The sequence below is a fragment of the Dromiciops gliroides genome, chromosome 2 (assembly GCF_019393635.1).
Source record: "Dromiciops gliroides isolate mDroGli1 chromosome 2, mDroGli1.pri, whole genome shotgun sequence".
NCBI lineage: Eukaryota > Metazoa > Chordata > Mammalia > Microbiotheria > Microbiotheriidae > Dromiciops > Dromiciops gliroides.
Window position 1 is genome coordinate 468051349 of NC_057862.1, and position 23851 is coordinate 468075199.

At 36.0% G+C, this 23851-nt stretch overlaps 1 protein-coding gene across 1 annotated transcript in view; it reads left to right on the plus strand.

The window, feature by feature from the left end:
• Positions 1–5885: 5885 nt before the first annotated feature.
• Positions 5886–23851, plus strand: part of NCOA1 (nuclear receptor coactivator 1) — a 118025-nt gene continuing 100059 nt past the window's right edge. Inside the window, 8 exon segments of the mRNA XM_043981971.1 lie at positions 5886–5942; positions 5944–5975; positions 7837–8003; positions 14761–14789; positions 14791–14857; positions 19189–19220; positions 19222–19318; positions 19321–19368. Coding sequence (XP_043837906.1) covers positions 5886–5942; positions 5944–5975; positions 7837–8003; positions 14761–14789; positions 14791–14857; positions 19189–19220; positions 19222–19318; positions 19321–19368 — 529 coding nt within the window.

The following is a 23851-nucleotide window of genomic DNA, read 5'->3' on the forward strand; positions in this document are numbered from 1 at the left end:
TGGAGTCAGGAGGACCTGAGTTCAAATCCGGCCTCAGACACTTAATACTTAACACTTAACTAGCTGTGTGACCCTAGGCAAGTCACTTAACCCCAATTGCCTCACCCCCCCCCCAAAATTGGAAACTATTTAACAAAAGAAATAAAAATTTTTTTAAAAAGCAATTACCATAGTGCCTGTCACATAGTTGATGTTATGTGGCATTTTGCTGTGTTCTTTCTACGAGACAAATATGTTTTTGAATCTTAAACTAAGAAAAGGGATATGAGAGAGGAAATTATGAGCCAGATTTGAATTCAGAAAGATTATTTTTCCTGACTTCAGGCTCAGCACTCCATATATAGTTCTATCTAGTTATGAAGCAAGATTGGTAGTTATGTTAATTAGAAATCCCCTTTTTTTAAGAGTTATCTTAATTTCAATTAGTATTCAATGAATACTAATTCAGTCTTTGTGTTTTTCTCTTAACTCTTGTTTACTCTGTTCTGCATAAGTTTAAACAAATCTTTCTATGTTTTTTCAAATACCTCTTTATTGATTGACAGTCCAGCATTGTTTGTATGTGTGTGTGTAGTGTGTATACCACTATTTAAAAAATTTTATTTTTGCAATTCCCCAGTCATTGGACACCCACTTTGTTCATGTTTTTTGCTGCTACAACAAGGTATTATAATAGTATTTTGTTGTTTGTGGGACTTTCACCTTTTGGAGATATACATAGTAATGGCATACCTGGCTTTAGTGAATTTGATTGCATAAGTCCAGTTGGATTAATTCACAGCTTCAGTAACAGTATATTCTTGTTCCTATTTTCCTATCACACTTTCAACATTGATTTTTCCCATTTTTTATATTTTATAATTTTTTGGGTGTGAGAGAAAACTCTGGGATCCTTTAGTTTCTGTAACTCTTGTGATTTGGAGGAATCTCTTATATATATAGCTTTGAGTTCTTTCTGGAGGAATGGTCATATTTTCCCCCCTGGGGCTCATATTCTTTATTTTTTCTTTTGTATACTCTTAAATTTATTTTTAACTTAAATACAAAAAAAGAAGAAAAATGCCATGTACACAGCAGAACACAAGGGAAGTATTTTTTTTTTGTAATTGGGATGGAGTTGAATAAATAGATTATATAAAGCTTATTTTTAAATTATTGACTTATTTATATCTGATTTTATTTGCATATAGTAGTTTACGTTTATGTTCATATATTTACTATGTCATATGGTCTTGAACTACTTATCTATTTTAATAATGGCTCTCGGGTATATATATTTGTGTTAATTTCTCATATATCTTGGAAATCAGACTTTATCAGGTACTTGGTGCAAAGAATTTTTTTCTTTGCACTTGATCATATCTTTTCTTTTCCTAGCTGCATTGGTTTTGTTTGTGTAAAAAAATGTTTAGAGTGTAACAAGAACTTATTTTCTCTCCCTCTTACATGTCCCTCCTTTCCTCATTGAGAAGGAAAATAAATTTTTATATTATATATATATATGTCAAGTAAAACACATTTCTTTCTTGACCATGTTGATAAATTTCTCATGCAGATTGAGTTCATTGTCTCTCTGGAGGTGGGTAGCATCATTCATAATTGGTCTTCTGAAATTGTGTTGGTTATTGCATTGATGGTTCTTAAGTCTTTCAGAATTATTTTTTTTTTTACAATATTGTTGGTCTGTAAGTTGCTTTTCCTGTGTCTTTCACTTCATTTTGCTTCATATTGTCCATAGTTTAGTAACTTTTCTTTTACATAATAAACATTTTTATTTATAATTTTGAGTTCCAAATTTTATCTCCCCTCCCCTCCCTCTCCTTTCTTCCCTCCCTAGCCCCTAGCCAGTAAGCAATCAGATGCAGGTTATACATGTGCAATTATGTAAAACATTACCATATTAGTCATTTTGTACAAGAAAATGAATAAAAGAAAAAATGAAAGAAAGTGAAAAATAATATGCTTGAGTGTGTTTATTCAATATCAGTTCTTTCTTTGGAGGTAGATAGTATATTTCATCATTAGTCCTTTGGGATTATCTTGGATCATTGTATTGCTGAGAATAGTTTGTCATTTATAGATCTTTATCAAACGATATTGCTGTCTCTGTGTCCAGTGTTCTCTTGGTTCTTCTGTTCCCCTCGCTATGCATACAAGTCTTTCCAGGCCTTTCTAAAGTCATCCTTCCTGCTTGTCATTTGTTCCTTTGTTTTGTTTTGTTTTGTTTTTGTGTGTGAGACAGTTGGGGTTAAGTGAGTTGCCCAGGTTCCCACAGCTAGTGAGTGTCAAGTGTCTGAGGTCAGGTTTGAACTGGAGTCCTCCTGACTCCAGAGTCGGTGCTCTATCCACTGCGCCACCTAGCTGCCTCCTGCTTCTCATTTCTTTGGTTTTTTTGTTTTTTGGTTTTTTTAGTGAGGCAATGGGGTTTAAAGTGACTTGCCCAGGGTCACACAGCTAGTAAGTGTTAAGTGTCTGAGGCTGGATTTGTACTCAGGTACTCCTGACTCCAGGGCCAGTGCTCTATCCACTGCGTCACCTAGCTGCCCCTCTTGTCATTTCTTAAAGCACAATAATATTCCATCACGATCATATACCACAGCTTCTTTAGGCATTCCTCAATTGATTGGCATTACTTTGATTTCCAATTCATAGCCAACACAAAAAGAGCTGCAATAAATATTTTTCTACAAATAAGTTCCAAATATGCAAAAGCCTTTAAATCTCATATAGTCCAAATCGACTCTGTGTGTGTGTGTGTGTGTGTGTGTGTGTGTGTGTGTGAGAGAGAGAGAGAGAGAGAGATATTTCCTCTCTTCTTTGGTCTATCAAATGGTCTTGAACTACTTATCTATTTTAATAATGGCTTCTTTGGTTAAATGTAAGATATTTATAATATCTTATACGCTAAACTACTGTTGCCGTTGCCTGCCAGAGCACTCCTCTTTGTAAGGAAGTATACTGTTTATAAGGGAGATGGTTTTCTCTGATCATTGGTTTCCTGGTTTAGTGATTGATTATAGTCCTTGGGGAAATAATAGTTTGTGATGATGCTTGCTGTTTTATCCATTTCCTGTTTTTCAACCATATAGTTAATGGGATAAGTTGGAATTACTTCACTTAATTGAATGAATAAAGCATTTATTAAAATTTTAATGTATGCAAAGCACTAGAGATATAGGAAGAAAGGAAGGAACAAGTTTCTTCTTTAATGTCATTTCCATTTATCAAATCAAATCAGTTTCCTTTGTTGAATCGTTTGACAGTGCCAAAGACTTGGGTGACAAGAAACTTTCTTTTCTGGGGTCTTCAAAGTATGTGGCAATAGCACCTGCCAGAAGTTGCCAGGCTGCATCTATCTCCACAGGGGTTGCTTCTTAAGATGATGTCTGAGGGGACTGTGGAAGAGGATTTGCTATTCCCAAGGATCTTGAGTTTCAAGATTCTGAGTTGCCCCATCAGTCTGAGGGGAAATGGTGGCCAAAGTGATATTGGTGGTGACTTGCTTGGCCACATACTGTCTCTCTCTTCTCTCTCTCAGTAGTGCCTTGCTACTTCAGCTTGTCTGGCTTCCCTGTCTTGTAATGGTTGGTTGACAGTTGGTGCTGATAGCTGGTACCTATTTCACAGGAATTGCTTCTCTGGATAATGGTTATGAGAGCTAGACTAGAAATAGAAGCAGAACCAGTGGTCGGCGGGGGGGAGGGGGCTGTTGGGGGGGTGGCAGTGCTGTCACTTTCTGGGATCTTGTGCCTGTTGGTGGCAGTTGGTCAGCAGTTGTTGCTATTGGTGAAGAGGATGTGGCTCCATTTCCACTGTGATTTTGCCTTCAATGATAGGTGACAGGACTGTAATTGAAGCAGGTCTAGTGCTTTGGGGGACCCAGCTATTCCTAAGTCTCTTCCATTCAGAGTCTTGGACTATCTCCATTGAAGTCCAAGGGGAAATGGTGACGAAGGTGGTGGTGTTTTGACTTAACCTGACATATGCTGCCTCCTGTTTCTCCCTCAATGTGCCTTGCTTCTTCAGTTGAATTTAATTGCATGCCACATCTTATTTTTATTCTTCTAAATTGATATTGATTTTAGTCTTTTATATAACAGGTTGTTCTTCTATCGACAGAAAAATGGTTTTGGAAATTACTTCTATACTGGAAATCAGCCATTTTCTTTTGATTAAAATATCAGCATTTTCATGGTGTTATTTTATGCTTCTTTGATGTAATATAACTAGACTCTCTTCTCTTTGTCTTTCTTGTTTTTTATTCCTGAATTTTTCTTTTCCTTTTTTAAAACTGTCCTCTTAACCCCCTTTACATGAAAGAATATTAAAGTATATGTTGATTTAATTTGGAGCACAGTCATACCAAGTTCTTTGAATTTCTCTATATAGTCAAACAGATGTTATTATATAAATTTCAATTATTTTGAAAGCCATTCTCTTACTCATCTTATAGTCCTTATTTTGAGCACTTTAGTGCTACTTTGAACTGTACAAGATTACTAATATCCCAAGAAATGATATTTTTATTGTCCTTGATATATGGTAAAACAAGTACATAAATTACTCTTTGCCTCTACAAAGAAAACCTTTGATATACTTTTTTCATATTTCTGCAACTTTATTTTATAATCACCTTTCATTTATAACAAGATTGTCAAGATCGATATGATTCATTTTCTCCAGGAGTTTGTCCACTCTGTAGTCACTGCACAATGATCTCAAGTTTAGAATAGTACCAGTTCTGTTAATGTTTCTGGAAAGTCTGATAACTCTGTTGTTTTAAACAGTATCTGCCCCCCTTTCCCCACTATTAGGTCACTGTCATTGTGAAAACAGACATGTATGTTGGGGGTGTGTATACTGTACCAAGGGCCATGTGTTTTTGTTTTATTGGGTTGTCATGACCACATAAGCCATCATCAAGTGACCAGTCTTTAAGTGGTACACTTCTTTATGTTTAATTATGTTGTCCCATAGAAAGCAAACATAGTTTTTTGTCAGAACTATACTTGAAGCTTTTTTAGGACAATATAGCCTAAATATAACCTAGCAAATCTTGTGTTCTTGGAAAATTCAAGGTCACCACTGTGCCACAATGAGGCATTGAAATATATTCTTTGTTCAGGTTCTATCATGTTTCTTTATGTTCAGGCATTATGATGATTATTTTGTAATATGCCTTGATTTTTTTTAAAATAAAAGTATTTTATCATTTTCCAGTTACATTAGAGATAATTTTCAAACATTTGTTGATATTCATTGATTTGTATTTGTTTGTTTGCAGAGCAATGGGGGTTAAGTGACTTGCCCAGGGGTCACACAGCTAGTAAATGTTAAGCCACCACCTAGCTGCCCCAATATGCATTGATTTTTAAAAAGCATTTTATTGGGGCAGCTAGGTGGGGCAGTGGAATAAAGCACCAGCCCTGGATTCAGGAGGACCTGAGTACAAATATAACCTCAGACACTTGACATTTACTAGCTGTGTGACCCTGGGGCAAGTCACTTAACCCTCATTGCACCCCCCCCCCAAGTATTTTATTGCTAATGCTAAGCCATCATGTTTTAATTTTAAAAGTTGGTTCACTGTAGTTTCAGAGAAATACAGGTATTAATTTCTCTATTGTCAAATAGGAGAAAGCAAAACATAAGCTATTTGTCTTGTCTAGTTAGCCAGTGGCAGAGCTAGGATTTGAATCTGTCTTCCAGGGTTCTTTGTAGCATCCTATAATACTTATTATTATAACTCTAGTCTATTCAGTGAACAGCTGATGTTTTAGGTATACTTCATTTACTTTTACCTAGAAATTTTGCAATTTTTGGTTAATGTTTTCTACCAGTATCTTTATTATCACCCTTTTTTTCCAGGTGTGAAATAGCTCAACATGAGTGGCCTCGGAGACAGTTCGACAGACCCTTCTAACCCAGATTCACACAAGAGATAAAGGATCACCATTTGACACACTGGCATCAAGGTAAGAATGTTCCTTAGATAAAAAAATAAATTTTATTGACGTGATTTTTACATTGCCTACATTCCAAGTTAATCCCCGACATGCCAGAGATCCATTCCGTATAAGATGACGAATGAGAAAAAACAGCTCTGCAGTACTAATAACACACTAAAGTCTGACATGTGTAGTATCTTCTTAATGCATTTTTTGAAGTATCTGCCTTATTATTTTTTATTAATGTTTTGGGTTTGTTTTTGTTTTTTGCTACAAATGAGTAGATTTCCCAAGCATAATGAAAGATATGGGAATGAGGAATCATAAAATCTTAGTGGTAATAAGAATTTCAGGCTTCACATAGTTTAATTTCCTGTCCACGCCAGAAAATCTGTCCTACAATATTTCTTCTTTGTTATCTAGCTTCCATTTTAGAAATTTTTGTTGACAAGCAAAACTCTATCTCAAAGGGTGGCCCATTTGTTTTTAGATAAGCTCTGTTGATTCTTTGTTATTTGAGTATATGTAGCCTAAGTTTGCCTCTGTACCCTTCCATCTCTCTTAGCTCTGCCCTCAAAAGTTACACAGAATAAATCTTCTTTATAATCTTTAAAAAACTTAAAGACTATTTCCCCAAAGTTCTTTTTCCTCTATTTCCTTTAAAACGATTCCCCATATGGAATGGTTTCCAAATCCTTCCTCCACCTTGGAGATGATCTAGTTAATAAATTGCATTGGAACATGTAATGGTTGAAGGGGTGAGTAAGTGTAAAATAGGGAAGGTAAACTGGAGTAAGATCTTTTGGAGAGAACGAAATTAAAATATCTCTCAGAACAATCTATAAAACTATCATGAAATTTAGAAATTGCAAGAGAATGAAAAGATAAGTATTTAAAACAGTAGACAACTTTAGCAAATCAGTGGGAATATTTAATACACTCAAATTTTCTGTATTGCTTATATCAGCAATAAAAATCAGAAGTGATAAAATGCCATTTAAAAAGTGAGAAAAAAGTATGAAATTGAGTGGGAATTAGCTACCAAGATCCATGTACAAAACTTTTATATAGGGGCAGCTGGGTGGCACAGTGGATGGGGCGCCGGCCCTGGATTCAGGAGGACCTGAGTTCGGGTCTGGCCTCTAGACACTTAACATGTACTAGCTGTGTGACCCAGGGCAAGTCACTTAACCCCAATTGCCTCACCAAAAAAAAAAAACCCCACAACCTTTTATTATAGTTGATTGACCATAATTAGAGGGTGGTTCAATGTTCTTAACCTTCATAGCAAAAATTATCTCATTTGATCCTGCAAAGAACCCTGCAAGTTAGGGTTTTTTTAAAAAAAATTCCCATTTACATTTTAGACAACTGAGGCAAACAAAGAGGTTTACTCAGGCTCACATAGCTAGTAACCATCTGAGGCTGAATTTGAACTCAAGTCTTTCTGACTGCTGGATCTGCACTGCACTTGCTGTTGTACCACCTAGCTGCTTCTATTAAGTTTCCCTTGCCTTAATAAAACCAAATATGTGAAAAAGCAACATAAAACAGACAGAAAAAGGGTTTGTATTAAAATTATAAAAATATTGTAAACATAATGAAAGGGATTGCCTTTTAGGTGCCTTCTAATCAATCTTTGCAAATATTTTTGGGAAGACATCACTTGCTGAATGGAAATAAAGTTGTATTTTTTAAAATTAGTTTTGGCATTCTGGTTCCTGTTGTAGTTCTTGACTTTTAAATAGGTTCACATTGGTTTCTCAATCTGTCTTTGAGTTCTGTAAAAAATTAAACGTCTCTACATACAATTTGCCTATTAAATTCCACTCTGGAAAAACAGAAGGTAGTAATGAAATTATAATAATTAGATTTTCTTTGTCAACAGCACTGAAAAGAGGCGCAGGGAACAAGAAAATAAATATTTAGAAGAGCTGGCTGAGTTACTATCTGCGAACATTGGTGATATTGATAGCCTGAGTGTAAAACCAGACAAATGCAAGATTTTAAAGAAAACAGTCGATCAGATTCAGCAAATGAAAAGAATGGAACAAGGTAAAACTATTGTTATTTTCAAAATACTTTTTAAAAATTCTGAACTTGTACCCCAAATAAAATAAGCCTTTCTATACACATGGTAGAACAGGAGATTATATGTCAAAGTGTGAATCTATTATTTAGTTTTTGCTTACTTAATATAATCAGTATGTAACTTTGCTTGTCTGTGATTCAGTCTGTTTGCATTTTTATTTTTTGGAACCCTTTACATAGTTGCAACCCTCCCCCACCCACCTAAGCTTTTCTCGCAGTTGACAAGCAAAATCATCACACATCATCAATAAAATAAATTCTTCCACACTGGTCATACTTGAATCCTGTTGGGAGATGGGTAGCATTATTTATCATTGGTCCTCTAGAACTCTGGATGGTCATTATAAGAACTGTCAAATCTTCGAAAGCTAGTTTTCTTACATTGGTTTTTGTTACTGTATAAATTGTTCCTTGGTTCTATTCACTTCCCTTTCCATCAGTTCATACAGGTCTACCAAGGTTTCTTTGAAACTATTGCTTTCATCCTTATGTATCAGTATCTTCCATTACATTAATATATCATAATTTGTTCTGCCATTCCCCTATTGATATTCACACTTATATTCCGGTTCTTATTAAAAATTTTGTGCATATGGCTCCTTTTTTTTTTTCTTTGATCTCCTTGAGACAAAAGTTTAAATGTGATTATTCACTGGATCAAAAGGTATTTTGCACAGTTTAGGGCAAATATTGCTTTGTTTTTTAGTGGTATACTATAAAATCTATTTTTATTCTAGAAGTATTTAATTTAATTAATTTTTTTTTTTTTGCATGGGTCAATGAGGCTCAAGTGACTTGCCCAGGGTCACACAGCTAGTAACTGCTAAGTGTCTGAGACTGAATTTGAACTCAAGTTCTCCTGAATCCAGGGCCAGTGCTCTATCTACTGCTCCACCTAGCTGACCCTGAAGTATTTAATTTAAATAGGGATCTCTTTATAATTATAAAATAAATTTCTCAGATATTTTACAGTCAACACTTGTAAGAATATTTTATTCTATAGTGATTTATTTGTTTCTTTTTTTGAGGGGGGGGGGTGAGGCAGTTGGGGTTACGTAACTTGCCCAGAGTCACACAGCTAGTAAGTGTTAAGTGTCTGACGCCAGATTTGAACTCAGGTCCTCCTGAATCCAGGGCTGGTGCTCTATCCATTGCACCGTCTAGCTGCCCCCATAGTGATTTATTAAAGTACAAAGTATTCAATATTACAGTTGATGTGTTATTATTTTGACAGTGTCAGTGTTAAGCAGTGCAACTGATTTTACAGATTAGGGATGTTGTTGAATACATATCTGGAAATGTTTTTTCACAAGTTTAATTGTACCTACAATTGATAAAAGAAACTAGACGGCTGCACTACATAAGAAGATAACAGTATTTCACATTCATCATATATTTATATATATATGAGAGCACAATAACATAGTTGTGAAGACATTATGGAAACTTTAAAAAATTCAGATCCCATTTGTTTGTTGTTTTCCCTAATATGAAACAATTTTTTTCCCTTTTTTAAAAAAATGAAACAAAATTAAAAGAGATTGAGAAAAGAAAAAAGTTTTTAAAAAATACTTCATGAAAGGATGTTTCTTTGAATTATTTGTTGGGAAATAAACACTTGATTAACTTAACCTCAGAGAAATTTGCGGCATTGGAATTGACTTATTAGGTAATTGCAGGAGGCAGCTAGTTGGCGCAGTGGATAAACCCCCGGGACTGGATTCTGGAGTCCTGAAGCTGCTGCTTCTTCTTCTAGTTCAGATTCTGTCACCTATTGTGGCTCTTCCCAGGACACTGCTAGGATCCTGATGAGAAGAGCAAATCCTCTAATACTTCAAAGTTAACATGTTCATCCTCTTGTCAGTAAAAGCAGGTTAAGGGATCCTAAAATCTTTAATCTTCCTTGCCTCTCCCCAGTAATTCCCATTCAGGCAAGTGTTTGAAACTTCATTCTCTTTTAAGATGCCAGACATGCAAATGCTTGGGTTACTTACTGGCTTCCTATTTTACTAAAGACCTACAAGGAAGGCTGACTCATTAGCTAATACCAGTGCAATTTCACTTCCTCTACTGACCCTTTACATCTTCCAAATTGATTACCAGGCTTACTGGAACCTAGTCTATATGCCTTTGATTGACTCACTTGAAGTGCTTTATCTGTTCAAAGCAGTCAAAGTAGTATGATTGATTAACTTAACTTCCTACTTTTATATTTGCATCTTGTCTTTTATAGTAGTAGCTCCTTAAAGTCAGTGACAGTGTTTTTGCCTTTCTTTGTATGCCTAGGACCTTAGCATAGTGCCTAGTATATAAAAGTGTTGAACAAATGTTGGAAAATGCTCTCCACATCCAGAAAAAAGAACTGTGGAGTCTGAATGCATATTGAACTATACTCTTTCTACTTCTTTTTTCTTTTTTTTGAGGTTTTCCCCTTTTGTTCTGATTTTTCTTTCACAAGCATGACTAATGTACAAAGTATGTTTATGTGATTGTACATATATAACCCTATATCAGATTGCTTTTCTGTCTTAGGGAGGGGGAAGGGAAGGAAGGAAAGGAAAAAATTTGGAACTCAATCTTATAGAAACAAATGTTGAAAGCTATCTTTACATGTAACTGGAAAATAATAAAATCCTTTAATGATTTTTAAAAAATTATGAGGGGGGCATGCTAGGTAGCACAGTGGAATAAAGCATGAGCCCTGTATGCAGGAGGACCTGAGTTCAATCCCCCTCAGACACTTGACACTTACTAGCTGTGTGATCCTGGGCAAGTCACCTAACCCTCACTGCACCTGGGGGGGCCCCCCCCCCATTAAAAAAATTTATGCTTCAGTTTGCATTCAGTATTCATCATTTCTCTAGAGCTGGATAGCAACTTTTTATCCTAAGTTTTTTGGAATTGTCTTGGGTTCATATGTCTTCATCAGGTAGCTAAAGTTTTAACAGTTGATCATCCTCACAATATTCTTGTTGCTGTGTACACTGTTCTCTTGTTCTGCCCACTTTACTTTCCATTGGTTCATATAAGTCTTCATAGGTTTGTCTGAAAACCATCCTGTTCAACATTTGTTTATAGGGCGAGAACAGTGATTTTTTGTATTTCAATTTACCCAACTGACCTCTAAAGAGTCAGGGTAGTTTCTGTTAGTTTTCTTCAAAAATGAATATCTCATGTAGGGCTTCATTGACATTTAGGTATTTTTACTATTCTTATAAAGTATCTAGGTCTGCTATTTTTAAAATGATACCTCATATTTTCTATTTTTGTCAGTCAATTGACTTTGTTTTACCATTTCATGTAGTTTTATGGAGTCATTAACTGCCAATTGGTGAATTCTACTAAGTCTCAGCGTGTATTTTCTTGGGTAAGATTTTGTACATCTTAGTCTAAGCCATTGATTTTCTTTCTCTCTCTCTCTCTCTCTCTCTCTCTCTTTTTTTTTTTTTGGTTTGTTTGTTTGGGGTGAGGCTATTGGGCTTAATCACCTTGCCCAGGGTCACACAGCAGGAAGTGTCAAGTATCTGCAGCTGGATTTGGGACTCAGGGTCCTCCTGATTCCAGGGCCAGTCCCTTTATCTACTGCACCACCAAGCTGCCTCCCTGTTCTCATTTTCTTTTCCCATTTTATCCTCCATTACCTTGATTTGTTTTTGTTTTTGTTTGTTTGATTTTCTTTAGTGCGGCAAGGTGGGGTTAATTGACCTTGCCCAGGGTCACACAGCTAGTAAGTGTTAAGTGTCTGAAGCCGGATTTGAACTCAGGTACTCCTGACTCCAGGGCCGGTGCTCTATCCACTGTACCACCTAGATGCCCCTTGATTTATTTTTTAAAATGCCCTTTTTTTTTTTTTTTTTTTTGGCTTTATCTCTCCTGGAAATTCTGCTTCAACATGTGCCTAAGCTACTGTGGGATTTTGCAGGTTTTTCTTTGAGGCTGTGTATATGGATATTTTAGAGAAAATTCCTTATAAAGCTCTTATTGTGGGATCTCTTTTTAAAATTTTCTCACTCTTCTAGACTTCTTCTTGACTGATCTTTATTTTAGGTCCATGCTCTGCCCATTTCAGTGAGGGGTGGTGGGAGGGGTGTTAACTTGATCTTTTGTCTTCCTCTGCTACAATGACATTGTTGTCATTGGGTCACACAGCTAGTAAGTGTTAAGTGTCATTGTAGTATCTCAGAGACAGCTCAGGCTATAGGCTCTACAAGCTTTCATTGCTTCCAAAGTGATGTGATCTGTGGCAAGGTCTGATCACTACCCTCCAAGATCCTACTTCTCCTCTGAGCTCTGCACACTCTCTCTCTCGCTCTTCTTTTTTTTTCTTTTTCTCTTCTTTTTTTTTGCCAGGCACTGAGAGTTAAGTGACTTGCCCAGGGTCACTCAGCTAGTAAGTGTCAAGTGTTTGAGGCTAGATTTGAACTCAGGTCCTCCTGAATCCAAGGCCAGTGCTTTTATCAACTGCACCATCTAGCTGCCCCCCTCTCTGCAAACTCTTGATCCCTCTTTGGGCCTGAGTAGACATCTGTCATTGTGTACCTGGTTGTTAGTTCCAGGAGTCTGCTTCTGGATACAGCCACTAGGAGCCCCCTTTGAAGATTTGCAAATCAAATTCAGAGTGACAGAATTGTGGACTCCATTTGGTTTGGGATTCCTGCTCTAGTTACTGTTGTCATCAGCCTGGGACTGGAGGCTAGAACTGAGTCCTTGCTCTGCTCCTGAGGTTAGAGCCACACTACTCTTGTTTGCTCCTGAACTTGTTCTTTGCTCAGTAAACAGCTAGAACCTGGGACAGCTCCTCTCTAGCCATCTTTGGCCACCCTGGATCTATGATCCACATCTGGTTAGTTAGTGTCAGAGTTATTGTATGGCATCTGCTCTTGAAGTATACTCTAGTTCAGGGCCCCTCTAGGACATCTTTCTTTGCCAGTTGTTTCTGCTGTGGTATATAGCCTTAGTCTTCTTTCTGTCTATGGCACTGATATGGTCTGGGCAAAATGCTCTTGGGCAGATACCAGTAACCATGTCTCTCTCTATGCTGCCTTAGGTTGGAAATAATGTCTCATTGTTTTTTATTTCCTGATCAGGATTTGGTTTGGTAGATTTTCTATGTCTCTATAGAGTGTATCCGTGGAACTAGGCTATACAACTTTTTTTTTTTTTTTTTTTTTTGGTGAGGCAGTTGGGATTAAGTGACTTGCCTAGGGTCACACAGCTAGTAAGTGTTTAAGTGTCTGAGGGCTGGATTTGAACTTGGGTCCTCCTGACTCCAGGGCCCAGTGCTCTATCCATGGCTATACTACTTACTTACTACTTTGCAATCTTGACTTTGTCACCAATCCTATTCACTTTTTTTATTTGCTTCTTCCTTTCAGTTCTCAGTGCCATCTCTCTAGTCCAAGGTTTTATCACTTCATTCCTGAATTATTAAAAACCAACTTCATAGTTTGCTTATTACCAAATTAACCTTAATTTAAAAATGACTTCATTTCACTTCCCTGCCTAATAGAACCTAAGAATTTTCTCCATTGTTCATTATATCACATCCAAATTCCTCTGAACCTTGATTTCTTGTTAATTCCCAACACACATGTGAAACAAATGAACAAAGGTCTTTATTAAGCACTTATTTTTTGCACTGTGTGTGTGTTGTGAGTGATATCAGTCCCTGCTTTCATAGAGCTCAAAATTTCATAGGGCAGGTAACATAGATGGAAGGTTTCAGCTTCAAGTCAGATAAGAAGGTTTTATTGCCATAGCTTGCAGAAGCAAAGAAGAAAATGGGCACAAGCTGTAACGATTGGAATGACGCACCTGCTGGAGACTTACTGGAGAAAGTCTGCCCATGAAGTGAAGGTCTTTGAGGGCAAAGGACCAGGAGTCTTTTCTTTGGCATCAGAAGTGACGCCAGCTAGTGGGAGGAGGAAGAAGAGACTGGCGCGCAGTCTCGGGCTCTTTCCTTTGGGACTCTGGTGGAGAGCTGAGCTAAGAAATGTGGCTCTCTCCCTTTAATAGATAGGAATCTAGGCCTTTCTCTCTCTTTACCAAAATTCTTATTCTCCTTAATAAATGCTTAAAAGTCTAACTCTTGCTAAAGCTTATAATTTATTGCGACCACTCATTAGATATTTTAGACAGTTTAGCTAGAATTTTAGCCCTTAACAAGCAAAGCTAGAATGTCGCAAGAGATGTGGGAGTAGCCAGAACCCCCTAGTCCACTAGTCTTCTTGAAGTCCAGCCCTCATAGCCTTATCCAGAGAGAAATAATTTCTATGGAGAAGAGGCTAGGCAACCTGCAACCCTTTGGAAGGAACTAGGCAGTCAAGCTAGACTAGCTGACACAGCAGGGTATCTTGGGGGAGGAAATGGGAAGGCCGTAGGTACCAGGAAAATCCGGCTGACACTAATACCCTTTTGACTACCATATCCCCCTCAAGTTCTGATGACAAAGCCTAGGATCCTAAACTCAAAAACCTTGGGAATTAGCACTGCTTCCCAGCCCAGGTCCCTCAGCCATCATCCTGGAAAGGCAATCCTTGGTGCTATCATTTAGTTCAAAAATAGAAATGGATAAGATTTGGTCAGTGAAAATAATATATAGAAGAAATTTTACTATCTTTTTCCTTCTTTTATCTGTAGTCTGTTGAATCTACATTTCAGTGACTTTTTCATCTAATAAGTAATTTCAGAATTATTTGACTAAAAAGTTATTTTATTACAGAGAAAACAGCAAATGATGATGACGTCCAGGAAATCAGACATCTCATCAAGTAGTCAAGGAGTGATTGAAAAGGAATCTTTGGGACCCCTTCTTTTGGGAGGTTTGTATATCCACTGATGTCAGAATAGTCCTTTAATTCTTGTCCTGCCAACCTTAGAACTGTTTCACAAGTAAACACCTGGAAAAATTATAAAACAAATATAAAGTTGAATTTTTCTCCCTTCCCTTAAAACTTTAAAACATTAGAAGAAAAATGTGTATTGGCTGGGAGAAGCTAATACTCTTGATCATTAAATATTAAAACATGTTAAAATTATTGTCCTAAAAAATGAAAATAAATGTTTTTCATGAATTTATCTCTTTCCCTTAGTACTTACCAGTCTTTCTCACTACTGCATGAAGCTGATGTTATTAATGTCCTATGTTCTCCAGTATATAAATAAATCAGATTGTATGGATATATAAATGAATCAGGTTAAATTGGATCATGTTTGTAAAGTTAGTAAAGAACAAAATGTACTCTTCATAATTCTGTGGTTTCCCTATGCCTGCCAATACCTTCCTCATTCTTCTTTTGGGTTGATGATTAATTTGACTATCTTCTAAGGCCCACTACCCTGGTGACTCTAGCCCTTAATCTCCATTTTTTACCCCATCAGGCTTATTGTCTGAGGCCATAGAATTAAAATTTTTCTTATGTGCTGCCTTGTTTTTTCTTTCTTTTCATATGTGTTTCTCTTGCCTCTGCAATAGATTCTGGGCAGGGATTTAGGCATGTGTTATACCTAAGTATACTATACCATAGCCACATGAAATTATTCTGCATTTTCTTTAATACTTGTTTCCCCCAGCGAAATGTAATCTACTTTTATTATTATTTTTTGCAGGGCGGTGGGGATTAAGTGACTTGCCTAGGGTCACACAGCTAGCAAGTGTCAAGTGTCTGAGGCCCGATTTGAACTCAAGTCCTCCTGAATCTAGGGCCAGTGCTTATATCCACTGTGCCACCTAGCTGCCCCTACTTATTACTTTTGATTTTTACTCTCTCAGTGCCTTCCCTAGAGCAGATCCTTAGTAAATGCTTGTTGAATGAATAATTTCCACTTTTATATTAGTTTTTCTTATTTAAAAAGATGTATTTCCTAGCAACCTTTATTGTTAATATGTTGTATTATTGTAATTTACATAGATTTCAATTCAACAAATGTTTACTTTTTGTTGGTTTGGCCAGGGAGGGGGGGGGTGAGGCATTTGGGGTTAAGTGACTTACCCAAGGTCACAGAGCTAGTAAGTGTCAAGTGTCTGATTACGGATTTGAACCTCCTGACTCCAGGGCCAGTGCTCTATCCACTGCACCACCTAGCTGCCCCTAAACAAATGTTTCTTAAGCACTCATATGCAAGGTACTCTGCTATGAACTGGTAATACAAAATTTGAAAATCGTTCCTGTTTTTAAGGCTTATAAAGTTTTCTAAGAGAGATACATGTAAGCAAATGCTCATTCTACCCGGAATTATACTATAAAGTATCCCTAAAAAGTAGATAAGAATCCTTTTTTAAAAAAATTAGAGAAGCAACATGTTCTTTAGATATTTATTACTTATTATGATCTTAGTAAGGAAGAAGTATTCCCATACAGAATCCCTATATAAAGTCTCCCTAAGTTCTTAATACTCTTAGAGCAAATACCTTGGCTAACATATGTGGCAACTTGGATTCATTGCACAGGATTAGAAGAATTTATGATCATTATACTTAAAACATATGACAAGCAATGTTCTGTTTAAATAAGTAACTTCCTTCAAGTTGTACTTAATTTTTTTCTAGTATTTTCCTCATGTTCTAGAAAAGCCTGAAAGGGAATTTTTAACATACTATTATTTTTTTGGTGGGGCATTGGGGGTTAAGTGACTAACATACTATTTTAATGATTCCAAATACAAGGTTAATTAGCTAATACACATTAGGTTTTCAAATCTTAGCCTTCATGTGATGACAGCATATTATTATTATTATTATTATTATTAAAGCATACTAGATATGTCTTCATTCTTAATTTTCCATTCCCTATCTTTACTAGTCCAAATTGGTAGCCATTTTGACTATGATATCAACAAAGACTTCTTGAGAAACATTCATGGTTCTCATTTCACAGTCCTTCTAGGTTTCTCAGTTCTAAGAATGATCCTGTACACACACACACACACACACACACACATACATAGGCTGTTACTAGTATTCAGTTAATTGCCGAGCAATCAATACCAAACCCCAAAACTGAACAACATAATTGTCTCACCAATTGACACAAAAACATCTTGTCAGATGTTTATTTGCATCCTCTGTGTAGTGCATTATAACCCGGGTTTTGAAGGGGGAAAATAAAAAAAGATAGTTTCTATCCCCAATGCCTCTACTACCCCCCTGTGTAAACAAATGAAACAGAGATTACTTCCTGTTTGGGAAAACATTGACTATATGTGCATGGGATTTCCTTAAGAACACTTAGAACTTATTAAACCAGTAACGTATTAATATAGTGTAAATTATATTTTTGAGGGGGTTTGATGGCACACTGAAATGGTCCATTGAAATTAGAGTTGGGTGGGGAAAATGGCCAAAAGTGACATCACAGAAGTGAAAACGGAAACATAAAAGCAATCCATTGTTGCATACTTACTTTCTTTCATATTTTCATGTGTGAACCTGTTATGTAGCTACCAAAGAATCCTTTGTAGGTACTTGAGAATTCTATTTAGACTGAGAGAACTCTGACCTCTTACAGTGCTAGATTGCTTTGACATGAAAAATAAATTGTTAAGAGGTAATATAGTGTTGCCTACAGGTAAATACAGGAAAGCAATGAGCATTGTCATATCTCAATATTACGGATATCATTCATGGAGTCTTGAGTTCAGCACATCTTTATTTCAAATGTATATATGCTATTCACAGAAGATTGACTACTGACCATTTTTCTCAACTTTATTGTGCATGTTATTGTCATTATTACTCAAGCATGAGATATAAATAAATCAACTGTTGGGTATAATACTTGAAATACTATGAAATTCTGCACATATGTCAGTTACATTTTATTTAATTATTTTATTCATTTATAGCTGTATTTAGCCCACAAATATGCCTTGCTCAACATTTATTTTTCCCAAGCTCGGTTTGCAACAGTCATAGATTCTTAGACTTGGCAGACACTTAAAATCAGTTCTTTCCTATCCCCCAATTTCCAACTATAGAAATACCTTCTGCAATGTCTTTGAGAAAGGAAGAAAAGAAAATTAAATTGTGTTTTATTCTAGTCACTCAACATTCTATAGTAGTTGGGATGCAAAAGAAGCAAGGACAAGACACTTTTATAATATCCCCTTGATATTATATGGGGCCTCTTGCACTTTGTATTTTATTTCCAGTGTTTAAGTCTGTGACTGGCACATAAACGCATAATAATTGCTTTTAATGAATGTGCTTGGAGATGCAAAGTATTGAAAGAACTTATAAAAAAAAAAAACCTCAAAAATATAAATTGATGTAAGTAAAAAATCACTTATTAAGAGTAATGGGGGGGGGCAGCTAGATGGCGCAGTGGATAGAGTACTTGGCTCTGGAGTCAGGAGTACCTGAGTCAAATTCTGCCTCAGACACTTAACTACTTACTAGCTGTGTGACCCTGGCAAGTCACTTAACCCCAATTGCCTCACCAAAAAAAAAAAAAAAAAAAGAGTAATGGGGGGGATGGGGACAGCTAGGTGGCGCAGTGGATAGAGCACTGGCTCTGGAGTTAGAGAAACCTGAGTTCAAATTTGGCCTCTGACACTTGATACTTACTAGCTGTGTGACCCTGGGCAAGTCACGTAACCCCCAGTTGCCTCCCACACCACCCACCTCCCCAAAAAAAAGTAATAGGAGGAGGTAGTTCATATTGGTGAAAAGTCTATATTATAAATATTTTAAAAGTTAATTTTATTACTACATGGGAGATTAATAATGCAAATGTATTTTAAGTAAAAGTTTTCCATGCTCCACTTTCATGTATGAGGCCTTACTTCTAATTTTATTTGAAAACACATTCTTCCTATCCTCCCTTCCATTAGAAAAACGCAATAAATCCATGTTTCTACTCAAGTAATTCTTGGGCATCTGCTGCATATCTATATAAATTTACTCCTGGTCAAGCTTGACAATTTCCACTTAAATTTTCAGTGCATGGGCCAACTTATAGCCTTTTCTTTCATGCAGAACACGTAAAAGTACAAAAAAATCCATGTCTACTAGCCTTTTAAACCATGCATAACTCTGATGTTTCAGATTTCTTGATCTTTTCTACTTGATGAACTGTATGTGGTTCATGCTATGTGATTTTTCTTTTTATATTCTTTGTCCTTCTAACTTCTCAACCTTTTTGGGCTTTGCAGGCCTTGGATGGATTTTTCTTTGTTGTGAATCCGTGAAGGGAGAATTGTATTTGTGTCAGAAAATGTGACTAGCTACTTGGGTTACAATCAGGAAGAACTGATGAATACCAGTGTCTACAGCATACTGCATGTGGAGATCATGCAGAATTTGTCAAGAATCTGCTACCAAAATCACTAGGTAAAAAACTGAGTTTTTGGTTGTTTATTATTTTTAATATCTTCCTCTATACTCCTGAAATAACATCGATCTTTTAAATTAAGATTTATTCCCCAGATGAACCATTTTATTCAATGTAAGAAACATGATGAAAGCTGATTTAGTCTTCATAGTCTGTTTACTATTAGTCAAATATGGAAATGACACACTGCCTTTGTAATCTTGCCCTTTCATCTCGAATATCAGACCTTTGTCATAGGGCCCTTTCCATTAGCACTGTTCCAGAAGTACATTTGTGGTAAATTTATGAGTTGGGAAGGGATAGAGGGAAGAATATGAAGCATATCTCAAGAATAACAAATGTCTTTTATTGTGGTTATTTTAGTGTCACTTATCAAACCATAAAGAGAACTTTTTGACTTTTGCCCTAGAAAGTTTTTAACTAGAATTTTAAATTATTTTACAAACTTCTTAACCATATAAACGAGAACAGGAGCAAGAAAACTAGGGAAGGAGGAACACATATGATGGGCAAAAGAAAAGCACTCAATGCTAACTTTAATTGGTATGAATAGAATGAGAGCTTTTTCCTACTTATTTCCTTATTAAAAAGTAAATGTAAACTATCCTACTTGGTCTGTCTGTCCACAAAGGACCAGTAATAAGGTGCTTTAAGGCGCCAGGTATAATGAAATCTCACACAGTGAACAGAAAAAAAATCTGTACCACCGTCTAGACTTTCACTCTTAATTTTTTTTTCTGTTGTGAACCATTCGGCAGTCTGGTAAGAGCCTACTGAGTCTAAGTATTAAATTATTCTATACATAAAACAAAAGGATTTCAAAGGAAATAAATTATATTCAAGTATAGTTAGCAAAGTATTGTTTTTTTGTTTTTTTCCCCTATGTATTCTTCTTCTTCTTCTTTTTTTTTAGTGGAGGCAATTGGGGGTTACCTGATTTGCCCAGGGTCATACAGCTAATAGGTGTCAAGTGGCTGAGGCTGGATTTGAACTCAGGTCCTCCTGAATCCAGGGCCGGTGCTCTATTCACTTGCGCCACCTAGCTGCCCCCCTCCCCTCTATTTCTTAAATGTAAGTTTTGACTCTAGTAATTGTACGTTACTTTGAGATTCAGTTTTACATATCTCCCCCAAAATCAGCTTCATCATGTATTTTAAAAGGCAATTGCTAATTATGGTGTGCTCTGAAATATATTTTAAAAAACAGACTTCTAGTCTGCCTTTTTTTTATTTTAAGAGATTCTCCTGGAAAGTTCCCTACTAACCCTATTAGGTTAGAAAGGTCTTAATTACAGAACATAGTGGAAAATCTGAGTTATTGAGTATTGTTGGAAAAATGCAATTTTATTACTTTGAAGTATTTATTCTTTATGGAGAAGAGTTGGCCTTTTTTAGAGAGTATTACACATGCTCTAATAACGAAAAAGTTTTTATAATTAGTACATTTATCAAATGTTTAAAGAAGGTAAAAACTAAGTAAGATAAGAATTTCTAAATAGACTAAGAATTTCTTCATCTATGCTATCAATTTATTTAACCCAGTTTTTTCATACTTAGTGCCAAAGTGAACTTAAACCCAGCCTGTCCAGAGATTCTAAATATTTGGAGTCCAAATTACTGTTTGAGAAAATGTAGGGTGGGTAAATATAGATAAGTTGCAATTTGCATATGTGGAAGGAACTCTGAATGCATGCTATCACCGATTCAATTGACTATTTAAGTTAATTTTCTCAATAAAATGAATTTAAATTTGAAATTAATTCTAAGCATATTCAAATAACTTAATACTCTACAAAAATTTTATTTGAGCAAGAATAAAATTAAATTTTTCTTAAATGAGTTTTCTGTAGTGTATCTGCACATGTAATGATTTTGAATAACGATTAAATGTATTTCAGCTCTGGCTAATGCAGTTATCAAAGAATACACATAAAACTTTTCAAAGAATATATTTTCTATAAAGAAAAATAGAATTAATTGAAAATTGTTAACTTGTATAATCTAATAGCTTTTCTTGACATAAAAGAACTATGTACAAATGTTATAATTAGCATTTATATGGCAGTTTAAAGTTTCCAAAAATACTTTACATAGTCTTTGAATCTTATGTCAGCCTTGTCAATCAAGTACAGTAGGTATTATTATCAATCCCCTTTTATAGATGAAGAAATGGCACCAGTAGGAAAGAATCTAGTTGCCTATATGCATCCTTACCTGTTTTTGTTTTTTAACATTACTTGGAAATTAGCATGTGGAAAAAAATAACCTGTAATGTAGAGGAGGTGCCTTTTGGATATTACATGGTCAAGGAGAAAGAAGAGAATCACATTGATGACCCTGAGTGATTGGTACCTAGCCATTTAGAGATTTAGTACTTGGGGCAGCTCAGGTATCTAGCCCAGTATTAGCTTCAGTTGGGATGCTTTGGTGGGTTTAAACTGGTCAGGAGGAAAGTTAAAGAAGTGACCTGATATTTCTTACATCTTATATCACTTCCTCCTCAAACTGAAGACCTTAGACAGGTCTTATTCCTTACAGGAATATCTACAACCCCAACCAAAAAGGAAATTTGCCTTTCTTGAAGTGGAATGTACTTAGCATGCCTATAAAAGTCACAAGATAGTTTTCTCATGTATTTCTTCATTGGTTTTTGAAGATTGTTCCAAAATTTTGTTGTTTTAGCAATAGGATTAAAGTGAGTAAGCAATTAACTTCCCAAGTTCCTTTGGATGTAGTTATTTGTTAAATAATATTAGTGATGGGGCAGCTAGGTGGCACAGTGGATAGAGCACCGGCCCTGGATTCAGGAGGACATGAGTTCAAATCCAGTCTCAGCCACTTGACACTTATTAGCTATGTGACCCTGGGCAAATCACTTAACCCTAACTGCCTCCCCTAAAATAATAATAATAATAATAATAATAATAATAATAATAATAATAATAATAATAATAATAGTGATGTTTTCGATTTGGTTTTACCATGAAAGCTATTAACATCCATGGCCAGATTACCATGGACAATTTATCAGATCACCTAAAGAGAACTTGTCTTTAAGAAAATGGGATTATACAGGATTGATAAATTTTAATTGGTCAGTAGAAATATGGGGGTTTTATAGTGTTTGGTGCTACTCAGGGAGGGTGTGTCTTAATAGAGTGCAGGATCCTAAGCAACTGTGAAGAAGCACAAATAGCTGGAAAGTGGAGCCCTGAAAGAATCACCACAAAAAGGTCTACCAGAAGGTTAAATACTTTCCCTTTAATGAGGCTAACCTTGCCCCTTCAGTCAGAATGGTAGCTGATTAAAGCAATTCTGCTTTATTTTCATATCCCATAATATATTTTGAATAGTGTCATCAGCTATATTGTAGAGATTGAGGGGGAGTGGTGCCAGTTTCCATGTTGTAACTTCAGATAAAGAAAAGCTTCCAATTGATAAGCCAGACCATTACCTTTTCATTCCTTTTCCATTCACTGTACTTTTTTTTTTTTTTGTGAGACAATTGGGGTTAAGTGACTGGCCCAGAATCACACAGCTAGTAAGTGGCAAGTGTCTGTTGTCAGATTTGAACTCGGGTCCTCTTGAATCCAAGGCTGGTGCTCTATCCACTGTGCCACCTAGCTGCCCCCATTCACTGTACTATTAAAGAGCATTGAGGAGACCAGGAATCTGGGATGCAATAAGAGGCTGAGCTAGCCAGAGAGTTTTGTTTATTCTAATACATTTGGTGTTTTCAGGCTTGAGTGTGTTCCACAGGAATGTCCAAACTGTAGTGCTCCCTCTGCCAAAGGAGAGGTTAGATTTTAATATTTCTATTTTGTAGCAGTTACCTCCTGAATTTTCAGGCCTCACACATTTCTCAGGTCCCAGATTCAACTGACTGTCATGAGGCTCAGGTAAGCCATGTCATTTCCATACAGCGATAAATGCATAGCCAGCCACAGTATTGGTGTTCATTTCATTGAGGAAATTGTTGTACTCTTCCCAGTTTGATTATATGCTTTTTCAGCACATTTCCTTTTATTGTACTCCATTTGTCTCTTGACTAATCACAAAGCAGCAAAATGAGCTAGTGCTTGTGGCAAATTATCTGACAGATTTAGCAGATGCCATTGGTTGTTGGAGTAGTGATAAGGATTTCAAGAGAAATTTCTTATCATGGGAACTGAGGCAGGTGAACAATAAAGTTAATTAAATTATTAGCAAAATTCTTATTTTCTAACTAGTACTTTTTTTCAGACTGGCCACATTTCCAAGGACAAATGATATGAACTGAACTGAAATTTTCACTATTATATTTATTTCCCTTACCATCTAATTTAGTATGAATCTGGCCTCCAGTGGAGAGATAACTCAAAGTAATGTATTCTCTTTTGGTTCTTTGCTCAAGAAAGAAGAAAAAAACAGAATCAATAGTCCTCAAGGCCAATGTCAATCTGTTTATAACTTATTGAGAATTTTGTTTCACAAAAGAATCTCT